Source organism: Lynx rufus, unplaced genomic scaffold, assembly GCF_022079265.1.
Source record: "Lynx rufus isolate CCGP_SWC_20201006 ecotype Redwood Valley unplaced genomic scaffold, mLynRuf1.p SCAF_10, whole genome shotgun sequence".
Lineage (NCBI taxonomy): Eukaryota > Metazoa > Chordata > Mammalia > Carnivora > Felidae > Lynx > Lynx rufus.
In genome coordinates, this window is record NW_025814824.1 from 82020217 (window position 1) to 82040809 (window position 20593).

The 20593-nt window shown below is 42.9% G+C and overlaps 2 protein-coding genes across 2 annotated transcripts; both read left to right on the forward strand.

Moving 5' to 3' along the window:
- The first annotated feature begins 2549 nt into the window (after positions 1–2549).
- On the forward strand, positions 2550–18319 carry LOC124524687 (olfactory receptor 1G1-like). Its single transcript, XM_047097076.1, has 4 exons — positions 2550–2633; positions 5106–6004; positions 9502–9523; positions 18152–18319. The coding sequence occupies exons 1-4, from the start codon at positions 2550–2552 to the stop codon at positions 18317–18319; spliced, it is 1173 nt and encodes a 390-aa protein (XP_046953032.1).
- Positions 18320–18543: 224 nt separating this feature from the next.
- LOC124524696 (olfactory receptor 1G1-like) lies at positions 18544–19970 on the forward strand. Its single transcript, XM_047097083.1, has 2 exons — positions 18544–18627; positions 19032–19970. Exons 1-2 carry the CDS (start codon positions 18544–18546, stop codon positions 19968–19970), a joined length of 1023 nt encoding a protein of 340 aa, XP_046953039.1.
- The last annotated feature ends 623 nt before the right edge of the window (positions 19971–20593 follow it).

The following is a 20593-nucleotide window of genomic DNA, read 5'->3' on the forward strand; positions in this document are numbered from 1 at the left end:
GGAAGTCAACTTGATGTGTGCACTAAATGGGGGGATATGGACATCTCAGATCCCAGCAGTGCCACTCCTAGGCATGTCCACGACAGAAAGGAATGCATGTGCACACCAAGAAACATGTACAAGAATGATCATCCTAATATCATTCCTAACAGCCACAAAGCCAACTATTCCTTCAACCTTACAGTGTGTAACACACACGGTTACAGTGGAGCAACTCACCTCGATGGTAATGAACAGACTGCCACTACATACACCTATCTAGATGAATCTCACACAAGTAAAATTTCGAACAAAAGAAGCCAGAAACCAGAATACATAATGAGTGAGAGTGTTTACTAAACTTCAGAAACAGGCAAAGATAAAATAAACTGTTAGAAAGAGGATAGGGATTATTTTTCTCTGAGAAGGAGAGAAAAGTAATGATTTAGCAAGATACACAAAACGAGCTTCAGATGTGCTGGCAATGTTTTACTTCTAAATCTGGGAAGTGATACATAGGCGACTGCTTTCTAATAATTTCCCGGGTGCAAGGTTTCTGTTTTCTGCAGTTTTCTGTATGTGTTACTCTACGCTGATAATTTTTTTTACATCTATCCATCTTTATTTTGTTATTTTTTATTATTTACTTTTTTAGAGGGAGAGTGACTGGGGAAGGACAGAGAGAGAGAGAGAGAGAGAGAGAGAGAGAGAGAGAGAGAATCCTAAGCAGGCTCCACACAGCACAAAGCCTGACATGGAGCCTGATCAAATGACCCTGGGATCATGACCCGAGCTGAAATAAAGAGCTGGAGCCTCAACCAACACACCCACCCAGGCACCCGATTAACTTTTTTAAATACAACAATTACTACTATGTAGGCACCAGAATATCTATCTACATTTCTATCATAAAAAATCTCTCATGAGAGAAGGATTTTCTGTATGTTCTCAGTGAACTCATTGAGCAACAAAACATGATCCGAATTTACACGAGAGTATTTACATTCTCAACTAGTTGTACTCAGTGGGAATATGCATTCATTCTGTCGTGGAAGTGCCATGTGTTTGATTATGGAATGCTACCCCAGAATCCGCTGAGAGAATCACAGACAACATACACACACAGTAATTCCCAAGCCCGAAGTTCTGAAACTGGAACGTCAGCAGGCAGCAAGGGTGTAGAGTGAGGGGTGTATGAGACGACACTGAACGGGAACGCCCTGCGGTTACAGGCGTCCCATGAACAAATGTGGAAGAATAATGCAGAGCAATATAAGCGATCTACAGAAGAATATAAAAAGTATAATTCCATTCGCATAAATGACAAGAACAGGCAAATTTAGAGTAAACCATACAGTTCAGACATCTATGCGTGTTGGTCCTCATACTGGCCACAGTACACAGAGGGCAGGGACAGAACAAGGAAAGAGGCAGGCCACTCTGGATTGGTAGGGAGCAGTGCTAATAAGCAAGGGAACTTACGCACAAGGCATGTGTCTTGGGCACCCCAAGACAAGTTGATACCCACACCTGCCTGCCAGAATCCTAAAAGTTTATACAGAGAGAGGCCTCATAGGGGTTCAGTCACTTCGCCCTCCAGAAGGCCTCAACAGCACCTTGCTCTCTCAGGGCGGTGACCTTGACACCGGCTCCAACTGTGGGAACAAGGGCAGAGCTACATTCCAAGGAGAGGAGAGGTGAGGAGCCTCCCGTTACCTGGGGACAACTTATGGATCCAATGGTGGTCACATCTTCAACAACGCACATGTGGCAAAGCTATAAAGAACAGAAAGAAATAGTACACATATTCACAATGGTTATTTCCTCAAAAAGGGGAAGAAAGGATATGATTAAACACACGTACACACAGGGCTTCTACAAGATTGAACTATATACCACTGAAGCTGAGTGGTGGGAGAGTGGTCAGTAACTTTATTATCACTCCTTCAACAGCACATACACATTTTATCAGCTTTTTTATGTAAGGTAAAATTACAACAAAAGATAAATATATTCAGAAACTGTATCCCAAGCCTGATGTAGAGACCACATAGTACTTATATCTCTGTTCTCTGGAGTCAGAGAAAATAGGAATATTCCTGCTACTATTTCTACTATATGACAATTGAAGGTGTTGATTGTGCTATTTTATCTACATTTTTCCCCTTGTTTTCTAGGACAAACTACATTCCATCCATGGGGACTGGGTTCCAATTAGAAAAGTATGACTCCATGGTAGAGCCAGGCCCCGGTCAGGATCAGGGCTACGAGGATGCATCCAAGCAGCACGTCACCCCAGGGAAAACCAGGAAGGCCATCTGGTCATCTGAACGGTCTTATCACTGACACTGCTGGGACTCAGGGGACCACGAAGCAGAAGGGCCAGCTGGGAGGTTGGACAATCGCCCCACCTAGGCTCTAACTAGGAGATCTGGGAATGGGTCCCAGGAGACACTACCTGTGAAAAGTCAGCAGCCCCTCCTGGCTCCTGTGCCTGACATGTCACCAAGGACCTGAGTCTCCAGTCCGTGCTGTTCCTACAGACAGGGAAGGGCTCAGTGACTCTAGCCATGTCTTCTCAAAGAGTCAGTGGGAGAGCAAACCCAATCTCCTTCCTGGAAGTGTCAGAGACTGAGGCTGGCCAGCATGTCCAGGTAAGAACTGAGGCATATGGATGGGGAATGAACGGTCCACCTAAGGCCCCTTGTAAGCATGCTTCCGCGTGCACACACACACGCATGCGCACACACACACACACACACACACACACACACACGTAGCAATTCGGCTTCTCCTTTTGCTTTTTTCCTCTCTATCCTATACCTGTATCTGCCAATCGATTTCTGGCTCTTCTGATCACCTTCTCTGGTGTCCTTCAGGTCCCTGATGGTCCTCTCTGAAGTCACTGAAGAGAATGGTCTTCAGACCACCCTTCCCCAAGCCCCACCTGTGACGTTCACATAGCACCTAGGCAACAATAAGCACACTTCCCTCTCAGTCCACTCAGCAGGTGTGGGTCCAGAATCTCTCTCGGCCACCACCCCAAATCACTTCTTCACAACCCTTCTCTTTCCAAAATGTTGAGCCAGCAAATAACTATTTCAGATACACTCATTTATTCCCATTCTTCCACTAATAATTTGAGGGGCTCTGATGATTCAGTTATTTAACCAAGTTTACACATGGCTTTCAGATGCTAAAACAAATGCTTTGCATTGACAGTTCTGAGGTATAACCCTTCAAAGGTGGTAGTGCTTCTGCTGATGTTAAAGGTGGTGACGGTGGTGGTGACATTGGGTGTTGACATCTCACAACTGACAAGCCCAATCTGCAGACATTGACCAGAACACAACAACCACAAAACACCCTGTATGGCTTGGCTCACCTTGTACAAGATGACTGCTGTTTTATTAAAAACAGCAGTAACAATGCTAAATCCTATTTACTGAGCACTTGCTATGTGCCACCCTTGGTTTAAATAGTATACCATAATTTTTAATCCAACTTAATCCTCATAACCACTATATTCAGTAAACTCAATTGTTACTGCATTTAAACAGATGTTGAAACTAAAGCCAAATAAGGATCCATGACCTTCTCAAAGTCACATCAAGAGTACAGATTGGGGAATGCATTCCGATTCCTGAGGGTATATTATGTTTTTATCACAGCACTAAATAAACATGACATTAACCCGTGCTGCCACTGACTGTTCATCACATTTCTTTCTCCACACCATCAAACAGGAACATGGGAATTTCTCATCTTGATTGCACATCATGATCGATAAAGAAACTTCAATGGATTCCAGCCTTTGGTCCCTTCAACAGACCTCTCAGGTAGGACTAGTATCTATCATACAGAGGAAGGAAGGAAGGCTCAAAGGGAGAAAACAGCCCCCAAAGTTAAAAGGCATGCGGGGAACAGAGCCATAAAGCACAGCATGCTATGCTTTTCCATGACATCCTATGTCTCCGCTTCACATTTCAGCAACTGCTCCTAACAGAGACAGGGGCATCACCACCCTCAATAGTAACCTGCCCTCCATACATATCATCTCAGTCAACTTCAATGAAAGTGTTGCACATAGTCCAAATGAGGTAACACACATTCAGAGTTAAGTGGCCAACCAGGGTCAGACCAAGAATAAGAAACAGAGAATAGATTCCCATCCCATCTCCAGGATGCCAAAGCCCAGAAGATAAAAAGAAAGGTGTTGATGGTGAGGGTGGTGAGGAGAATGAAAATGATATGCCCTGAATGATAGAGTGCTTCCCAGTTTCCAATGTTCTCACGTCCACGGTGACCCATTGGAATGATCTTCAAAGACAAAGGGCTCCAGAGCACTCCATACACCTGGAGACCCCTGGACTTGGCTGGCTCCTCTCTGGAGAAGCTATTCCTCTTTCATCTCCCTCAATATGCCCCCACACACTTGCACACATGCACACAGACACTCCACGAGTCCATGAAATCCTAGTAGATGCATGATCCCAAAAGTACCTCCAAAAAAGAGATAATCCAAAGTGTTGCTCTATGTTTACTATAAAAGGAATTAAATGTGAAGCAGTTTTTTTTTTTTTCCTTCCCCTCCCCCATGGGTTCCTGTTAAGTTTCTCAGGATCCACAAAAAAAAAGAGGTTAGAGTGGGAGAGAGCCAAAGCATAAGCGACTGTTAAAAACTGAGAACAAACTGAGGGTTGATGGGGGGTGAGAGGGCGGGGAGGGTGGGTGATGGGTATTGAGGAGGGCACCTTTTGGGATGAGCACTGGGTGTTGTATGGAAACCAATTTGTCAATAAATTTCATATATATAAGAAAAAAATAAAAAAAATAAAAAAATAAATGTGAAGCAGTTCTTTCCAGTGAATCCCCATTCAGTATCATTCAGACAATCCATGGCAAAAACTTGCCACATTACAGAAATCTAGAATGCAGACTACGGCCCCACTCTGACACCTCACTACCAGAGACCACAGTCCTCATATCTGCAAACCTGCACTTATAGCTGCTAGTGAATCTCAGTGACCTTTCAAAGTATAGAGAAAACAGACCAGTAGCAAACTGCACTAGTCAGAGCTTAATTTCATTTAAGCAAGATTCTGCTCCAATTTCTCTCCTTGAAGGAAATCAGAAACCAAACCAGCGTCTCTGACTTCCTGCTTCTGGGCTTCTCTGCACACCCTGAGCGGCAGCCTCTCCTGTTCGGACTCTTCCTGGGCATGTACCTGGTCACCGTGTTGGGGAACCTGCTCATCATCATGGCCATTGGCTCTGACCAGCACCTCCACACCCCCATGTACTTCTTCCTGGCCAACCTGTCCTTCATCGATACCTGCTTCACCTGCACCATTGTCCCCAAGGTGCTGGCGAACATCCTGACACAGCGCCACGCCATCTCCCACACTGGGTGCCTCGTGCAGATGTACTTCTTCATGGTGTTGGCTCTACTGGATGACTTCCTGCTGGCCGTGATGGCATATGACCGCTACGTGGCCATCTGCCTTCCTCTCCACTACACCACGATCATGTGTCCCCAGCGCTGCCTGCTGCTGGTCGCCGCATCCTGGCTCTGCTCCCACCTCCTGGCCTCCTCGCTCACCCTCCTCATGTCTCAGTTCTCCTTCTGTGCCTCGCATGCCATCCCACATTTTTTCTGTGATCTTCTCCCTCTCCTCAAACTTGCCTGTTCAGACACCCATTTCTTTCAGGTCCTGATGTTTGCTGAAGCAGCCCTCTCAGGTGTGGTCCCACTCACCTGTGTCCTGGTCTCTTATGCCCACATCATCCACACCGTCCTCAGGGTCCCCTCTGCTGGGGGGAAGCACAAGGTCTTCTCGACCTGTGGCTCTCACCTGTCAGTGGTTACTCTCTTCTACGGGACGCTCTTTCTGGTGTATTTCCAGCCCTCATCCACCTATTCAGCAGAAATAGGAATGGTGGCATCTGTAATATATACGATGGTCACCCCCATGCTGAACCCCTTTATCTACAGCCTGAGGAACAGGGACATGAAAGGGGCCCTGTTGGGACTCTTTGACTCAGAAAGATGCTCTACTGAGTAGAGGGTCCTTCCTCAGACTGGAAGCTCAGGCTCTCTGAAATGCCTTCTCCCTGCACTTCCCCATTGTAATTTTGAAAACTCAAGTTCAAGCAAGATGGATGCTCAACATCACAACCAGGTTTAACAAACAGAGAATGCCTCACTGGCCAGAATTACAATCAGAGATACTGGAAAAGGACAGAGCTACACCCCTGGAAGATGAGTGGCCAGCAATCCCTACAGGGTGACTTGACTAGTGGTATAGGTGTCCAAGCAGATCCAAGCCAGAGAGTAGGAATCACCAAGAATGACACCAGACAGAATTCGGGTGCTGGGAGGAAGCCAGGTAGCACCAGTTCAGCCTGGGACTAACAGGTCCCACTTAGCTACAAGAAATGCTCACAACCAGGAAGGCTCAAGTGCTCAGAGTTTCAGGGACCATTTCCAAGCCCAACTTTGGAAACAACTCACTGATAGGGACTAACCTACCCATGGAGAAGGCTGCACCAAGAAGACACGCTATTTGCTGGGACTAAGAAGACAAGACTCATTTGAGGAGAAGACACTAGCCACCGACACTTCAGAGGACTGGCCCCAAATCACACATCAGGAATCAGATCCAAGATTCTGACAGAGAGTAATTATTAGTTATGGACAAGTCCTTGATTCTTTGGCTTTTAAACTCTGGTTTATTTCATATGTCTCACCTACAGAATAATCCATGCTTACTATAGTAAATTTGTAAACTATAAGAAATAGGAAAAAAGAAAAAAGAAAACACTCACTATTCCTCCATATAAAGAAAACCACTGGTAATATTTTACAATGTTTTCTGCCTGTCTTTTTCTAATGACTTTTTGTCTTTACTTTGTTGAGAAAATACTGCTGGTACAAATATATATACTTTTTTGCTTAATCTCATGAGTTATCTCCATATTATTATCTCTTCCTGGACAATTGGCTCTCTGAAAGTACAGAAGAATAAATATCCACAACATATACGGTATTTCACCAATGTTGAATGATTAGAGGGTTTCTAAGCTTTCACTATTACAAGTAATGATGCAAAGAACATCTCTGAAAAATATTTTCATGTGTTCATAATCTGTTATATTTAATATTTTTAAAAGTGGAATATCTAACCTGTATAGGACCCTTTATCCATTCTGCAAAAATTCCCAAATGAGGGTGCCCTTTTGTCTACATCTTCTCCATATTTTGATGTTCACACTGTACCCTTAATTATAATTGATATGATAGCTAAATGGTATCTCCTTGCTTTAGTTTTAATTTCTTTGATTGTTGGTGAAGGCACTGTTTTCCACAGTCTGTTAACCATTTTCTTCCATTTCATTCTTTTATTTTTATTATTTTTTTATTTTTTGAGAGAGAGAGAAAGCATGAGTGCAAACAGGAGAGGGGCAGAGAGAGACGGAGAGAGAGAATCCCAAGCAGGCTCCACACTGCCAGCACAGAACCTGATGTGGTGCTTGATCTCACAAACCCTGAGATCATCACCTGAGGCAAATTCAAGAGTCAGATGCTTAACCACCTGAGCCACTATCCCTATCCCTATTGTTTTTTTAACTGAAGTGTAGTTGACAAGGGCAATGCAAATCTTAATCTTGGGGTTCTAAGTTTGAGCCTCACATTTTGTACAGATATTACTTTATAACATACATTTTTAAATCTTATTTATTTGAGAGAGAGGGAGAAAGCACAGGCAGGGTAAAGGCAGAGAGAGAAAGGGAGAGAGAGATGCCCAAGTAGGCTCCAAGCGATCAGCACAAAGCCTGATGCAGGGTTTTATCTCATGAACCAATGGATCATGACCTGAGCTGAAATCAAGAGTCCAACGCTCAACGAACCATGCCACCCTGGCGCCCTTTTACTTTTGCTTTAAATGTAAAATCTACACAGAGAGTGGGGAGTCAAACCACAAGAGACTGTTAAATACAGAGAACAAACTAAGGGTAGATGGGGGGTGGGGGAGAGCGAAAATGGGCGATGGGCATTGAGGAGGGCACTTGTAGGGATGAGCACTGGGTGTTGTATGTAAGCCAATCTGACAGTAAATTATATTCATAAAAAAAAAAAGTAGGGGCGCCTGGGTGGCGCAGTCGGTTAAGTGTCTGACTTCAGCCAGGTCACGATCTCGCGGTCCGTGAGTTTGAGCCCCGCGTCGGGCTCTGGGCTGATGGCTCAGAGCCTGGAGCCTGTTTCCGATTCTGTGTCTCCCTCTCTCTCTGCCCCTCCCCCGTTCATGCTCTGTCTCTCTCTGTCCCAAAAAAAATAAACGTTGAAAAAAAAAAAAAGTAAAATCTTCAGAAAAGGGATGCCTGGGTGGCTCAGCCAGTTAAGCATCTGACTCTTGGTTTCGGCTCAGGTCATGATCTAACAGTTCATGAGTTCGAGCACTGCACTGGGCTCTGCACTGACAGCACAGAACCTGTTTGGGATTTGTCTCTTCCTCTCTCTCTCCCCCTCCCCAACTCATGCTGTATCTGCCTCTCTCAAAATAAATAAACTTAAAAAAATTTTTTTAATATCTTCAGAAAAAATGAAGCATAGACATAAGTATACTTGACAGATAGTAGAATGATATTACCTTTAGGTGTAGGGGGGTGCATGGGTGGCTCAGTCAGTTGAGTGTCCGACTTTGACTCGGGTCATGATCTCACAGTTTGTGGGTTCAAGCCCCGCGTTGGGCTCTGTGCTGACAGCTCAGGGCCTGGAGCCTGCTTCGGATTCTGTGTCTCCCTCTCTCTCTGCCCCTCCCCCACTCACGCTCTGTCTCTCTCTCTCTCTCAAAAATAAAGATTAAAAAAAAAAGACAGAATACCAGCTCTCACCACAGCTAGCCCACATTTTACCTGAGGTCCCACCCACTGCAGTAGAGGGAGAAAAAAATAAAATATTTAAACTCTCTAAAGGAGGAAACAAGGTTGCATTTCAATTACAGATGATATTTCCATATAATTGCAATTCAGAAGAGTCTAGGGAGAACCATTTAATAATTAGTTTCTTGATGTAAAAATAAATAAAATATAGACCCCCCCCTACACACACACACACACACACACATCACAAGATACACACACAAAAAAACAATTCTCTAAAGAACTGATTGGGAAGAGCCAAATTATAAAATTTTTAAAAGACAATGTTGGAATGTTGTCTTTTTCAATGTTCAGTCTCCCTGAACTCACGGAAGAAAGGACTTTTACAAACAGACACAAGTACAGTGCTTACAAGATAAAATATATATTGATGACTTCAATCAGTTAAAATAAAAATATTTTGTGTGTGTGTGTCTGTGTGTGTGTGTGTCTCGCATCCATGAAATACAGCCAGATCAACACTAAACCATCCTACACACCTAGTAAACTGATTGGAGAATTAACACAACAATCTGCATGAATTAACACAACAATCTGCACAACCTGAACTACAGACTTCAGCAGGTATGTGGCGTGGAGAGGTAAACTTGGGGAGAGAGAAGCCGGTGGCAGGCAGGGAGCTGCTTTTGCAGGTGGAGAGAGGACTGAGACTGGGTGGGGGGAGAATACGGGAAAAGCACCCCTCCCCAAAACCAGCTGGAGAGAAAGTGGAAAATTGGGAACAGCCACAGGGACTAAACTAAAATGGGAGACAGGAGAAAGGAGAAAGGAGAGGGTTTAAATTTCATTAAGACTGTAAACAAGGGGAGTGCAAAGTCTGCAACTCCACAGCTCAATACCTGGCGGTGCTCTGGTGGGAAGGGTGAATCCCCAGGAACAGAGTGGGGTCTGGGAGGTTCTGAGGCCACTTGGGGAAAAGCAGTTCCACTGCTGGAAGGACATTTGGTAGAGACTGTTGAAGCCACCTGGTCCCAGCAGACCCCAGAAGGCAGCCACATTAGCTGGTACTGGTGTTAAGGATGAAGCCTGGTGCCAGATGTGTGTTGTGATTTTCCATAATCCGTGAAAAGCTGCTGCTACACTATCTCGCAAACTTTTTCTGGGGCGGGCTGGCACCTGGCCACAGTCTCGGGGCTCTGACAGCAGCAGGGTCCAGCAAGCATTCCTGGGTACAGCTGACATTCGGCCATTGTTTGGCCATTGCTCAGTGAGATCAGAAGTAAGGGGCTGGGGAAAACAGCCACATCTGAGACAAAACTCGGGAGAGAGGTACTGCCTGGGGCCTCATTACGCACAGTGTAAAAGCAGGGAGTGGACGAAAGGTGAAGACAGAGGACGGATGCACGATTGCTGATCAGAGAGAACAGTACCCATACTACACACTGGGTAGCTAGGTGACGCCATTTTCACCGCTCCAGGGCATATGCATACACACCAACGAGTGCCACAACAATCTACCCCAGCAGGCTAGCAGTGCCATCTAGTGGAGAACAGAGCCATTACACTGAGCCACGCCCAACTGGGCCAACCTCACTCTTTAAGAACACAAGTCTCACCGCCTGCTTAGTTTATGAACTACAGAGCGCTACATAGTCTGACTTCTAGGGGAAAACGAAGTAATTTCAGTCCGATTTCAATCTGTTAGCAGGTCCAACTATTGAACATTCTTTTCTTTTTCTCTTTTACACTACTTTTCTTTTTCTTGAATACAGAAAAAGAAAAAATTCATTTTTATTTTCAATTTTTATTAAAAATATTTTTCCTTATTTTTTTACTATATTTTACTTTTGTGTAAATTTTTTCAAATTCTATCTTACTACCATCATTTTATTTTAGTCTACTTCAGTGTAGTCACTTTTTCAAATTTTTAAACGATTTCCTTTTTTTCTTTTTTTTCTCCTTTTCATTTCTTTTCTTTTTCTTGAATGCAGAAAGAGAAAACCTTCAGTTTTACATTTAATTTCTATCAAAAATATTTTTCTTTAATTTTTTACTATATTTTTTGCTTTTATGTAAATTTTTTCAAATTCTATTTTACATCCATCATTTTATTTTAGGCTACTACAGTGTATTCACTTTTCCAAATTTTCAAACGATTTATTTTTTTTTTCTCATTTTTCTTTTTAGTTTCTTTTTCTTGAATACAGAAAGAGAAAAATTCATTTATTTTTAATTGTTATTAAAAATATTTTCTTTGTTTTTTTCCTACTATATTCTTTACTTTTGTGTAATTTTTTTCAAAGTCTATTTTACTCCCATCATCTTATTTTAGTCTATTTCAGTGTATTCATGTTTTCAAATTCTCAAACAATTTCCTTTCCCCCCCTTTTTTTCTCTAATCTGTCAAACCACTTTCAACACCCACAAAAAACACACCTAGGATCTAGCATCATTTATTAGATTTTCTGTGTGTGCGTGTGTTTTTAATTTTTTAATTTTAATACTTTTTATTTTAATTTTTCTACCTCATTAATTCCTTTCTCCCTTCAAAATGACAAAACGAATGAATTCACTCCAAAAGAAACAGCACAAAGAAACGACAGCCAGGGATTTAAACAACCCAGATAGAAGCTAGATGTCTGAACCAGAATTTAGAATCATGACAATAAGAATACTAGCTGGAGTCGAAAATAGATTAGAATCCCTTTCTGCAGAGATAAAAGAAGTAAAAAATAGTCTCAATGAAATTAAAAATGCTATAACTGAGCTGCAATCATGGATGGATGCAGCAGCAGCAAGGATGGATGAGGCAGAACAGAGAATCAGCGATATAGAGGACAAACTTATAGAGAATAATGAAGCAGAAAAAAAGAGGGAGACTAAGGCAAAAGAGCACGATTTAAGAGTTAGAGAGATCAGTGACTCATTTAAAAGGACAACATCAGAATCATAGGGGTCCCAGAAGAGGAAGAGAGAGAAATAGGGGTAGAAGGGTTATGTGAGCAAATCATAGCAGAAAACTTTCCTAACCTGGGGAAAGACACAGACATCAAAATCCAGGAAGCACAGAGGACCCCCATTAGATTCAACAAAAACCGACCATCAACAAGGCATATCATAGTCAAATTCACAAAATACTCACGCAAGGAGAGAATCATGAAAGCAGCAAGGGAAAAAAAGTCCCTAACACACAAGGGAAGAGAGATCAGGTTTGCAGCAGACCTATCCACAGAAACTTGGCAGGCCAGAAAGGAGTGGCAGGATATATTCAGTGTGCTGAATCACAAAAACATGTAGCCAAGAATTCTTTATCCAGCAAGGCTGTCATTCAAAATAGAAGAAGAAATAAAAAGTTTCCCAGACAAACAAAAATTAAAGGAGTTTGTGACCACTAAACCAGTCCTACAAGAAATATTAAGGGGAACTCTCTGAGGGGAAAAAAGATGGAAAAAAATATATACATATACATATATATATATATGAAGTAACAAATATTAGAAAGGACCAGAGAACACCACCAGAAACTCCAACTCTACAAGCATCAAAATGGCAATAAATTCATATTTTTCAGTACTCACTCTAAACGTCAATGGGCTCAATGCTCCAATCAAAAGACACAGGGTAACAGAATGGGTAAGAAAACAAGATCCATCTATATGCTGTTTACAAGAGACCCACTTTAGACCTAAAGACACCTTCAGATTGAAAATAAGGGGATGGAGAACCATCTATGATGCTAATGGTCAACAAAATAAAGCCAGAGTAGCCGTACTTATATCAGACAATCTAGACTTTAAAATAAAGACAGTATCAAGAGATGCAGAAGGGCATTATATCATAATCAAGGGGTCTATCCAGCAAGAAGACCTAACAATTGTAAACATTTATGCACCAAATGTGAGACCACCCAAATATATAAATCAATTAATCACAAACATAAAGAAACCCATCGAGAGTAACACCATAATGGTAGCAGACTTCAACACCCCACTCACAGAAATGGACAGATCATCTAATCAAAAAATCAACAAGGAAACAATGACTTTGAATGACACACTGGGCCAGATGGACTTAACAGATATATTCACAACATTTCATCCTAAAGCAACAGAATATACATTCTTCTCCAGTGCACATGGAACGTTCTGCAGAATAGACCATATACTGGGACACAAATCAGCCCTAAGTAAGTACAAAAAGATCAAGGTCATACCGTGCATATTTTCAGACCACAACACTATGAAATTCAAAATCAATAACAAGAAAAAAATTGGAAAGGTAGCAAATACTTGCAGACTGAAGAACATCCTACTAAAGAATGAATGGGCTAACCAAGAAGTTAAAGAGGAAATTAAAAAGTATATGGAAGTCAATGAAAATGATAGCACCACGACCCAAAATCTCTGGGACACAGCAAAGGCGGTCTAAGAGGAAAGTATATAGCAATCCAGGCCTTCCTAAAGAAGGAAGAAAGATCTCAGATACACTACCTAACCTTACGCTTTAAGGACCTGGAAAAAGAACAGCAAATAAAACCCAAAACCAGAAGAAGACAGGAAATAATAAAGATTAGAGCAGAAATTAATGCCATCAAAACAAAACAAAAAAAAAACAAACAGTAGAACAGATTAATGAAACCAGAAGCTGGTTCCTTGAAAGAATTAACAAAATTGATAAACCACTAGCCAGTTTGATCAACAAGAAAAAGTAAAAGAACCAAATAAATAAAATCCAGAATGAAAGAGGAGAGATCACAACCAACACAGCAGAAATAAAAACAATAATAAGAGAATATTACGAGCAATTATATGCCAATAAAATGGGCAATCTGGAAGAAATGGACAAATTCCTAGAAACATATAAACTACCAAAACTGAAACAGGAAGAAATAGAAAATTTGAACAGACCCATAACCAGTAAGGAAATCAAATTAGTAATAAAAACTCTGCCAAAAAACAAGAGTCCAGGGCCAGATGGCTTTCCAGGGGAATTCTACCAAACATTTAAGGAAGAGTTAACACCTATTCTCTTGAAGCTGTTCCAAAACATAGAAATGGAAGGAAAACTTCCGAACTCTTTCTATGAAGCCAGCATTACCTTGATTCCAGAACCAGACAAAGACCCCACTAAAAAGGAGAACGATAGACCAATTTCCCTGATGAACATGGATGCAAAAATCCTCAACAAGATATTAGCCAACCAGATCCAACAACACATCAAAAAAATTATTCACCACCACCAAGTGGGATTTATACCTGGGATGCAGGACTGGTTCAACATCCGCAAAACAATCAATGTGATACATCACATTAATAAAAGAAAAGACAAGAACCATATGATCCTTTCAATAGATGCAGACAAAGCATTTGACAAAATATAGCATCCTTTCTTGATAAAAACCCTCAACAAGGTAGGAATAGAAGGAGCATATCTCAATAAAAGCCATATATGAGGGGCGCCTGGGTGGCGCAGTCGGTTAAGCATCCGACTTCAGCCAGGTCACGATCTCATGGTCCGTGAGTTTGAGCCCCGCGTCAGGCTCTGGGCTGACAGCTCAGAGCCTGGAGCCTGTTTCCGATTCTGTGTCTCCCTCTCTCTCTGCCCCTCCCCCGTTCATGCTCTGTCTCTCTCTGTCCCAAAAATAAATAAACGTTGAAAAAAATAATAATAAAAAAAAAGCCATATATGAACAACCCAACACTAATATCATCCTCAATGGGGAAAAACTGAGAGCTTTCCCCCTAAGGTCAGGAACAAGACAGGATGTCCACTCTTGCCACTGTTATTCAACATAGTATTGGAACTCTTAGCCTCTGCAATCAGACAACACAAAGAAATAAAAGGCATCCAAATTGGCCAGGAGGAGGTCAAACTTTCACTCTTTGCAGATGACATGATACTCTACATGGAAAACCCAAAAGAATCCACCAAAAAGCTGCTAGAATTGATTCACGAATTCAGCAAAGTTGCAGGATATAAAATCAACGCACAGAAACTGGTTGCATTCCTATACACCAACAATGAAGTGACAGAAAGAGAAATCAAGGAATCAACCCCACTTACAGTTGCACAAAAAAACATAAAATACCTAGGAATAAATCTAACCAAAGAGGTAAAAAATCTATACACTGAATACTATAGAAAGCTTATGAAACAAATTGAAGAAGACACAAAAAAATGGAAAAAGATTCCATGTTCCTGGATAGGAAGAACAAATATTGTTAAAATGTCGATACTACCCAAAGCAATCTACATATTCAATGCAATCCCTATCAAAGTAATACCAGCATTCTTCACAGAGCTAGAACAAATAATCCTAAAACTTGTATGGAACCAGAAGAGACCCCAAATAGCCAAAGCAATCTTGAAAAAGAAAACCAAAGCAGGAGGAATCACAATCCCAGACTTCAAGCTATACTACAAAGCTGTAATCATCAAGACAGTATGGTACTGGCACAAGAACAGACACTCAGATCAATGGAATAGAATAGAGAACCCAGAAATGGACCCACAAATATATGGGCAACTAATCTTTGACAAAGCAGGAAAGAGTATCCAGTGGAAAAAAGAGACTTTCTTTAACAAATGGTGCTGGGAGAACTGGACAGCAACATGCAGAAGAATGAAACTAGACCATTTTCTTACACTATACACAAAAATAAACTCAAAATGGATGAAAGACCTGAATGTGAGACAGGAAACCATCAAAACCCTAGAGGAGAAAGCGGGCAACAACCTCTCTCACCTCGCCCTCAGCAATTTCTTATTCGACACATCTCCAAAGGCAAGGGAATTAAAAGCAAAAATGAACTATTGGGACCTTATGAAGATAAAAAGCTTCTGCACTGCAAAGGAAACAATCAGCAAAACTAAAACGCAACCGATGGAATGGGAAAAGATATTTGCAAATGACATATCGGATAAAGAGCTAGTATCCAAAATCTATAAAAAAAAAAACCTATCCATACTCCATACCCAAAAAACAAATAATCCAGTGAAGAAATGGGCAGAAGACATGAATAGAGACTTTTCCAAAGAAGACATCCAGATGGCCAATAGACACATGAAAAGATGCTCAACATCATTCTTCATCAGGGAAATACAAATCAAAGCCACACTCAGATATCACCTCATGCATGTCAGAGTGGCTAAAATGAACAAATCAGGAGACTATAGATGCTGGAGAGAATGTGGAGGAAAGGGAACCCTCTTGCACTGTTGGTGGGACTGCAAACTGGTGCAGCTGCTCTGGAAAACAGTGTGGAGGTTCCTCAAAAAATTAAAAATAGAACTAACTTATGACCCAACAATAGCACTACTAGGAATTTACCCAAGGGATACAGGACTGCTGATGCATAGGGCCACATGTACCCCAATGTTCACAGCAGCACTTTCAACAATAGCCAAATTATGGACAGAGACTAAATGTCCATCAACTGATGAATGGATAAAGAAGTTGTGGTTTATATATGCAATGGAATACTACTTGGCAAAGAGAAAGAATGAAATCCTGCCATTTGAAGCAACACGGATAGAACTGGAGGGTATTATGCTAAGTGAAATAAGTCAGTCAGAGAAAGACAGATACCATATGTTTCACTCATATGTGGATCTTGAGAAACTTACCCGAAGACCATGGGGGAAGGGAAGGGGAAAAAAGTTACAAACAGAGAGGGAGGGAGGCAAACCATAAGAGACTCTTAAATACACAGAACAAAGTGAGGGTTAATGGGAGGGTGGGGAGAGGGGAGAGTGGAGGACGGGCATTGAGGAGGGCACTTGTTGGGATGAGCACCGGGTGCTGTACGGAAGGCAATTTGACAATAAGCTATATTAAAAAAAAAATTAAAACTAAAAAACTCTACATATAAATACATACATACGTACGTACATACATACATACATACATACAATGGCACGGAAAATACATACATACATACATACATACATACATACAATGGCACGGAAAATACATACATACATACATACATAGGCACCAGAAAATCTACCTACATTTCTATTGTAAAAAATCTCTCATGAGAGAAGGATTTCCTGTATGTTCTCAGTGAACTCATTGAGCAACAAAACATGATCCGAATTTACACAAGAGTATTTACATTCTCAACTAGTTGTACTCAGTGGGAATATGCATTCATTCTGTCGTGGAAGTGCCATGTGTTTGATTATGGAATGCTACCCCAGAATCCGCTGAGAGAATCACAGACAACATACACACACAGTAATTCCCAAGCCAGAAGTTCTGAAACTGGAACGTCAGCAGGCAGCAAGGGTGTAGAGTGAGGGGTGTATGAGACGACACTGAACAGGAACGCCCTGCGGTTACAGGCGTCCCATGAACAAATGTGGAAGAATAATGCAGAGCAATATAAGCGATCTACAGAAGAATATAAAAAGTATAATTCCATTCGCATAAATGACAAGAACAGGCAAATTTAGAGTAAACCATACAGTTCAGACATCTATGCGTGTTGGTCCTCAAACTGGCCACAGTACACAGAGGGCAGGGACAGAACAAGGAAAGAGGCAGGCCACTCTGGATTGGTAGGGAGCAGTGCTAATAAGCAAGGGAACTTACGCACAAGGCATGTGTCTTGGGCACCCCAAGACAAGTTGATACCCACACCTGCCTGCCAGAATCCTAAAAGTTTATACAGAGAGAGGCCTCATAGGGGTTCAGTCACTTCGCCCTCCAGAAGGCCTCAACAGCACCTTGCTCTCTCAGGGCGGTGACCTTGACACCGGCTCCAACTGTGGGAACAAGGGCAGAGCTACATTCCAAGGAGAGGAGAGGTGAGGAGCCTCCCGTTACCTGGGGACAACTTATGGATCCAATGGTGGTCACATCTTCAACAACGCACATGTGGCAAAGCTATAAAGAACAGAAAGAAATAGTACACATATTCACAATGGTTATTTCCTCAAAAAGGGGAAGAAAGGATATGATTAAACACACGTACACACAGGGCTTCTACAAGATTGAACTATATACCAGAAGCTGAGTGGTGGGAGAGTGGTCAGTAACTATATTATCACTCCTTCAACAGCACATACACATTTTATCAGCTTTTTTATGTAAGGTAAAATTACAACAAAAGATAAATATATTCAGAAACTGTATCCCAAGCCTGATGTCGAGACCACATAGTGCTTATATCTCTGTTCTCTGGAGTCAGAGAAAATAGGAATATTCCTGCTACTATTTCTACTGTATGACAATTGAAGGTGTTGATTGTGCTATTTTATCTACATTTTCCCCCTTGTTTTCTAGGACATACTGCATTCCATCATGGGGACTGGGTTCCAATTAGAAAAGTATGACTCAATGGTAGAGCCAGGCCCCGGTCAGGATCAGGGCTACGAGGATGCATCCAAGCAGCATGTCACCCCAGGGAAAACCAGGAAGGCCATCTGGTCATCTGAACGGTCTTATCACTGACACTGCTGGGACTCAGGGGACCACGAAGCAGAAGGGCCAGCTGGGAGGTTGGACAATCGCCCCACCTAGGCTCTAACTAGGAGATCTGGGAATGGGTCCCAGGAGACACTACCTGTGAAAAGTCAGCAGCCCCTCCTGGCTCCTGTGCCTGACATGTCACCAAGGACCTGAGTCTCCAGTCCGTGCTGTTCCTACAGACAGGGAAGGGCTCAGTGACTCTAGCCATGTCTTCTCAAAGAGTCAGTGGGAGAGCAAACCCAATCTCCTTCCTGGAAGTGTCAGAGACTGAGGCTGGCCAGCATGTCCAGGTAAGAACTGAGGCATATGGATGGAGAATGAACAGTCCACCTAAGGCCCCTTGTAAGCATGCTTGCGTACGCACACACACGCGCGGACACACACACACGCGTAGCAATTTGGCTTCTCCTTTTGCTTTTTTCCTCTCTATCCTATACCTGTATCTGCCAATCGATTTCTGGCTCTTCTGATCACCTTCTCTGGTGCCCTTCATGTCCCTGGTGGTCCTCTCTGAAGTCACTGAAGAGAATGGTCTTCAGACCACCCTTCCCCAAGCCCCACCTGTGACGTTCACATAGCACCTAGGCAACAATAAGCACACTTCCCTCTTAGTCCCCTCGGTCTGTACTCAGCCTGTACTAGTCAGAGCTAATTTTATTTAAACAAGATTCTCCTCCAATTTCTCTCCTTGAAGGAAATCAGAAACCAAACCAGCGTCTCTGACTTCCTGCTTCTGGGCTTCTCTGCACACCCTGAGCGGCAGCCTCTCCTGTTCGGACTCTTCCTGGGCATGTACCTGGTCACCGTGTTGGGGAACCTGCTCATCATCATGGCCATAGTTTCTGACCAGCACCTCCACACCCCCATGTACTTCTTCCTGGCCAACCTGTCCTTCGTCGATACCTGCTTCACCTGCACCATTGTCCCCAAAGTGCTGGCGAACATCCTGACACAGCACCATGCAATCATCTACACTGGGTGCCTTGTGCAGATGTACTTCTTCATGGCGTTGGCTCTACTGGATGACTTCCTGCTGGCCGTGATGGCATATGACCGCTACGTGGCCATCTGCCTTCCTCTCCACTACACCACGATCATGTGTCCCCAGCGCTGCCTGCTGCTGGTCGCCGCATCCTGGCTCTGCTCCCACCTCCTGGCCTCCTCGCTCACCCTCCTCATGTCTCAGTTCTCCTTCTGTGCCTCTCATGCCATCCCACACTTTTTCTGTGATCTTCTCCCTCTCCTCAAACTTGCCTGTTCAGACACCCAGATCTTTCAGGTCATGATGTTTGCTGAAGCAGCCCTCTCAGGTGTGGTCCCTCTCACCTGTGTCCTGGTCTCTTATGCCCACATCATCCACACCATCCTCAGGGTCCCCTCTGCTGAGGGGAAGCACAAGGTCTTCTCGACCTGTGGCTCTCACCTTACAGTGGTCATTCTCTTCTATGGAACTGTCTTTCTGGTGTATTTCCAGCCTTCTTCCTCCTATTCAGCAGACACAGGTATGGTGGCATCTGTGGTATACACAATGGTCACCCCCATGCTGAACCCCTTTATCTACAGCCTGAGGAACAGGGACATGAAGAGGGCTTTATGGAAACTCCTTGTCTGGGGAAGATGTTCCATCCCATAAAGAGACCAGAAAAGAAGACCAGGCTTTTTGGAATTCCTTCCTCATTGGACTTCTCTATTACAATTTTGAGAAGCTCAAGTCTAAGGTAGGATTAATGCTCAGCATCACAAGCAGGTTAAGGAACAAATGATACCTGACCTGACAGGAGGGGAATAGAACCAAGGGGCCAAGGACAGCACTCCTGCCTGGAGACAGGGAGCGGCCATCAATTCCTGCAGGGTTTCAAAGCAGAAATGGCACCGACAAAGTTAAACAGGCAGGGAAGACTTTATTCAAGGCTCTTGCAATAGGGGGAGAAAGCGGAGCTCACTCTGAACCCAAGTCTGCTGGGATAAATGATGAGAGTATTCCTAAATTCTGGGGTGAGTGAAAAAACACAGGCCACCTGTGTTTCCTAACTGTTTTCACCCTAAGGAAAAACAAACCTCTCACACCTCTATGATAAGAGGTAGATTTGTAACTTCAAACAAGCTTTGTCCACAGGAGGGAGGATTCTACCCTCTCACAAAGAGGGGGAAATGGTGGCTTCCTTTCTTGTTCATTGCATTTCAAAGGCATGGCTCCCATCTATTGAGTTGGGACATTCCCGAGTTGTAAAACTGGCAAGAGGTTTTTCAAAGATT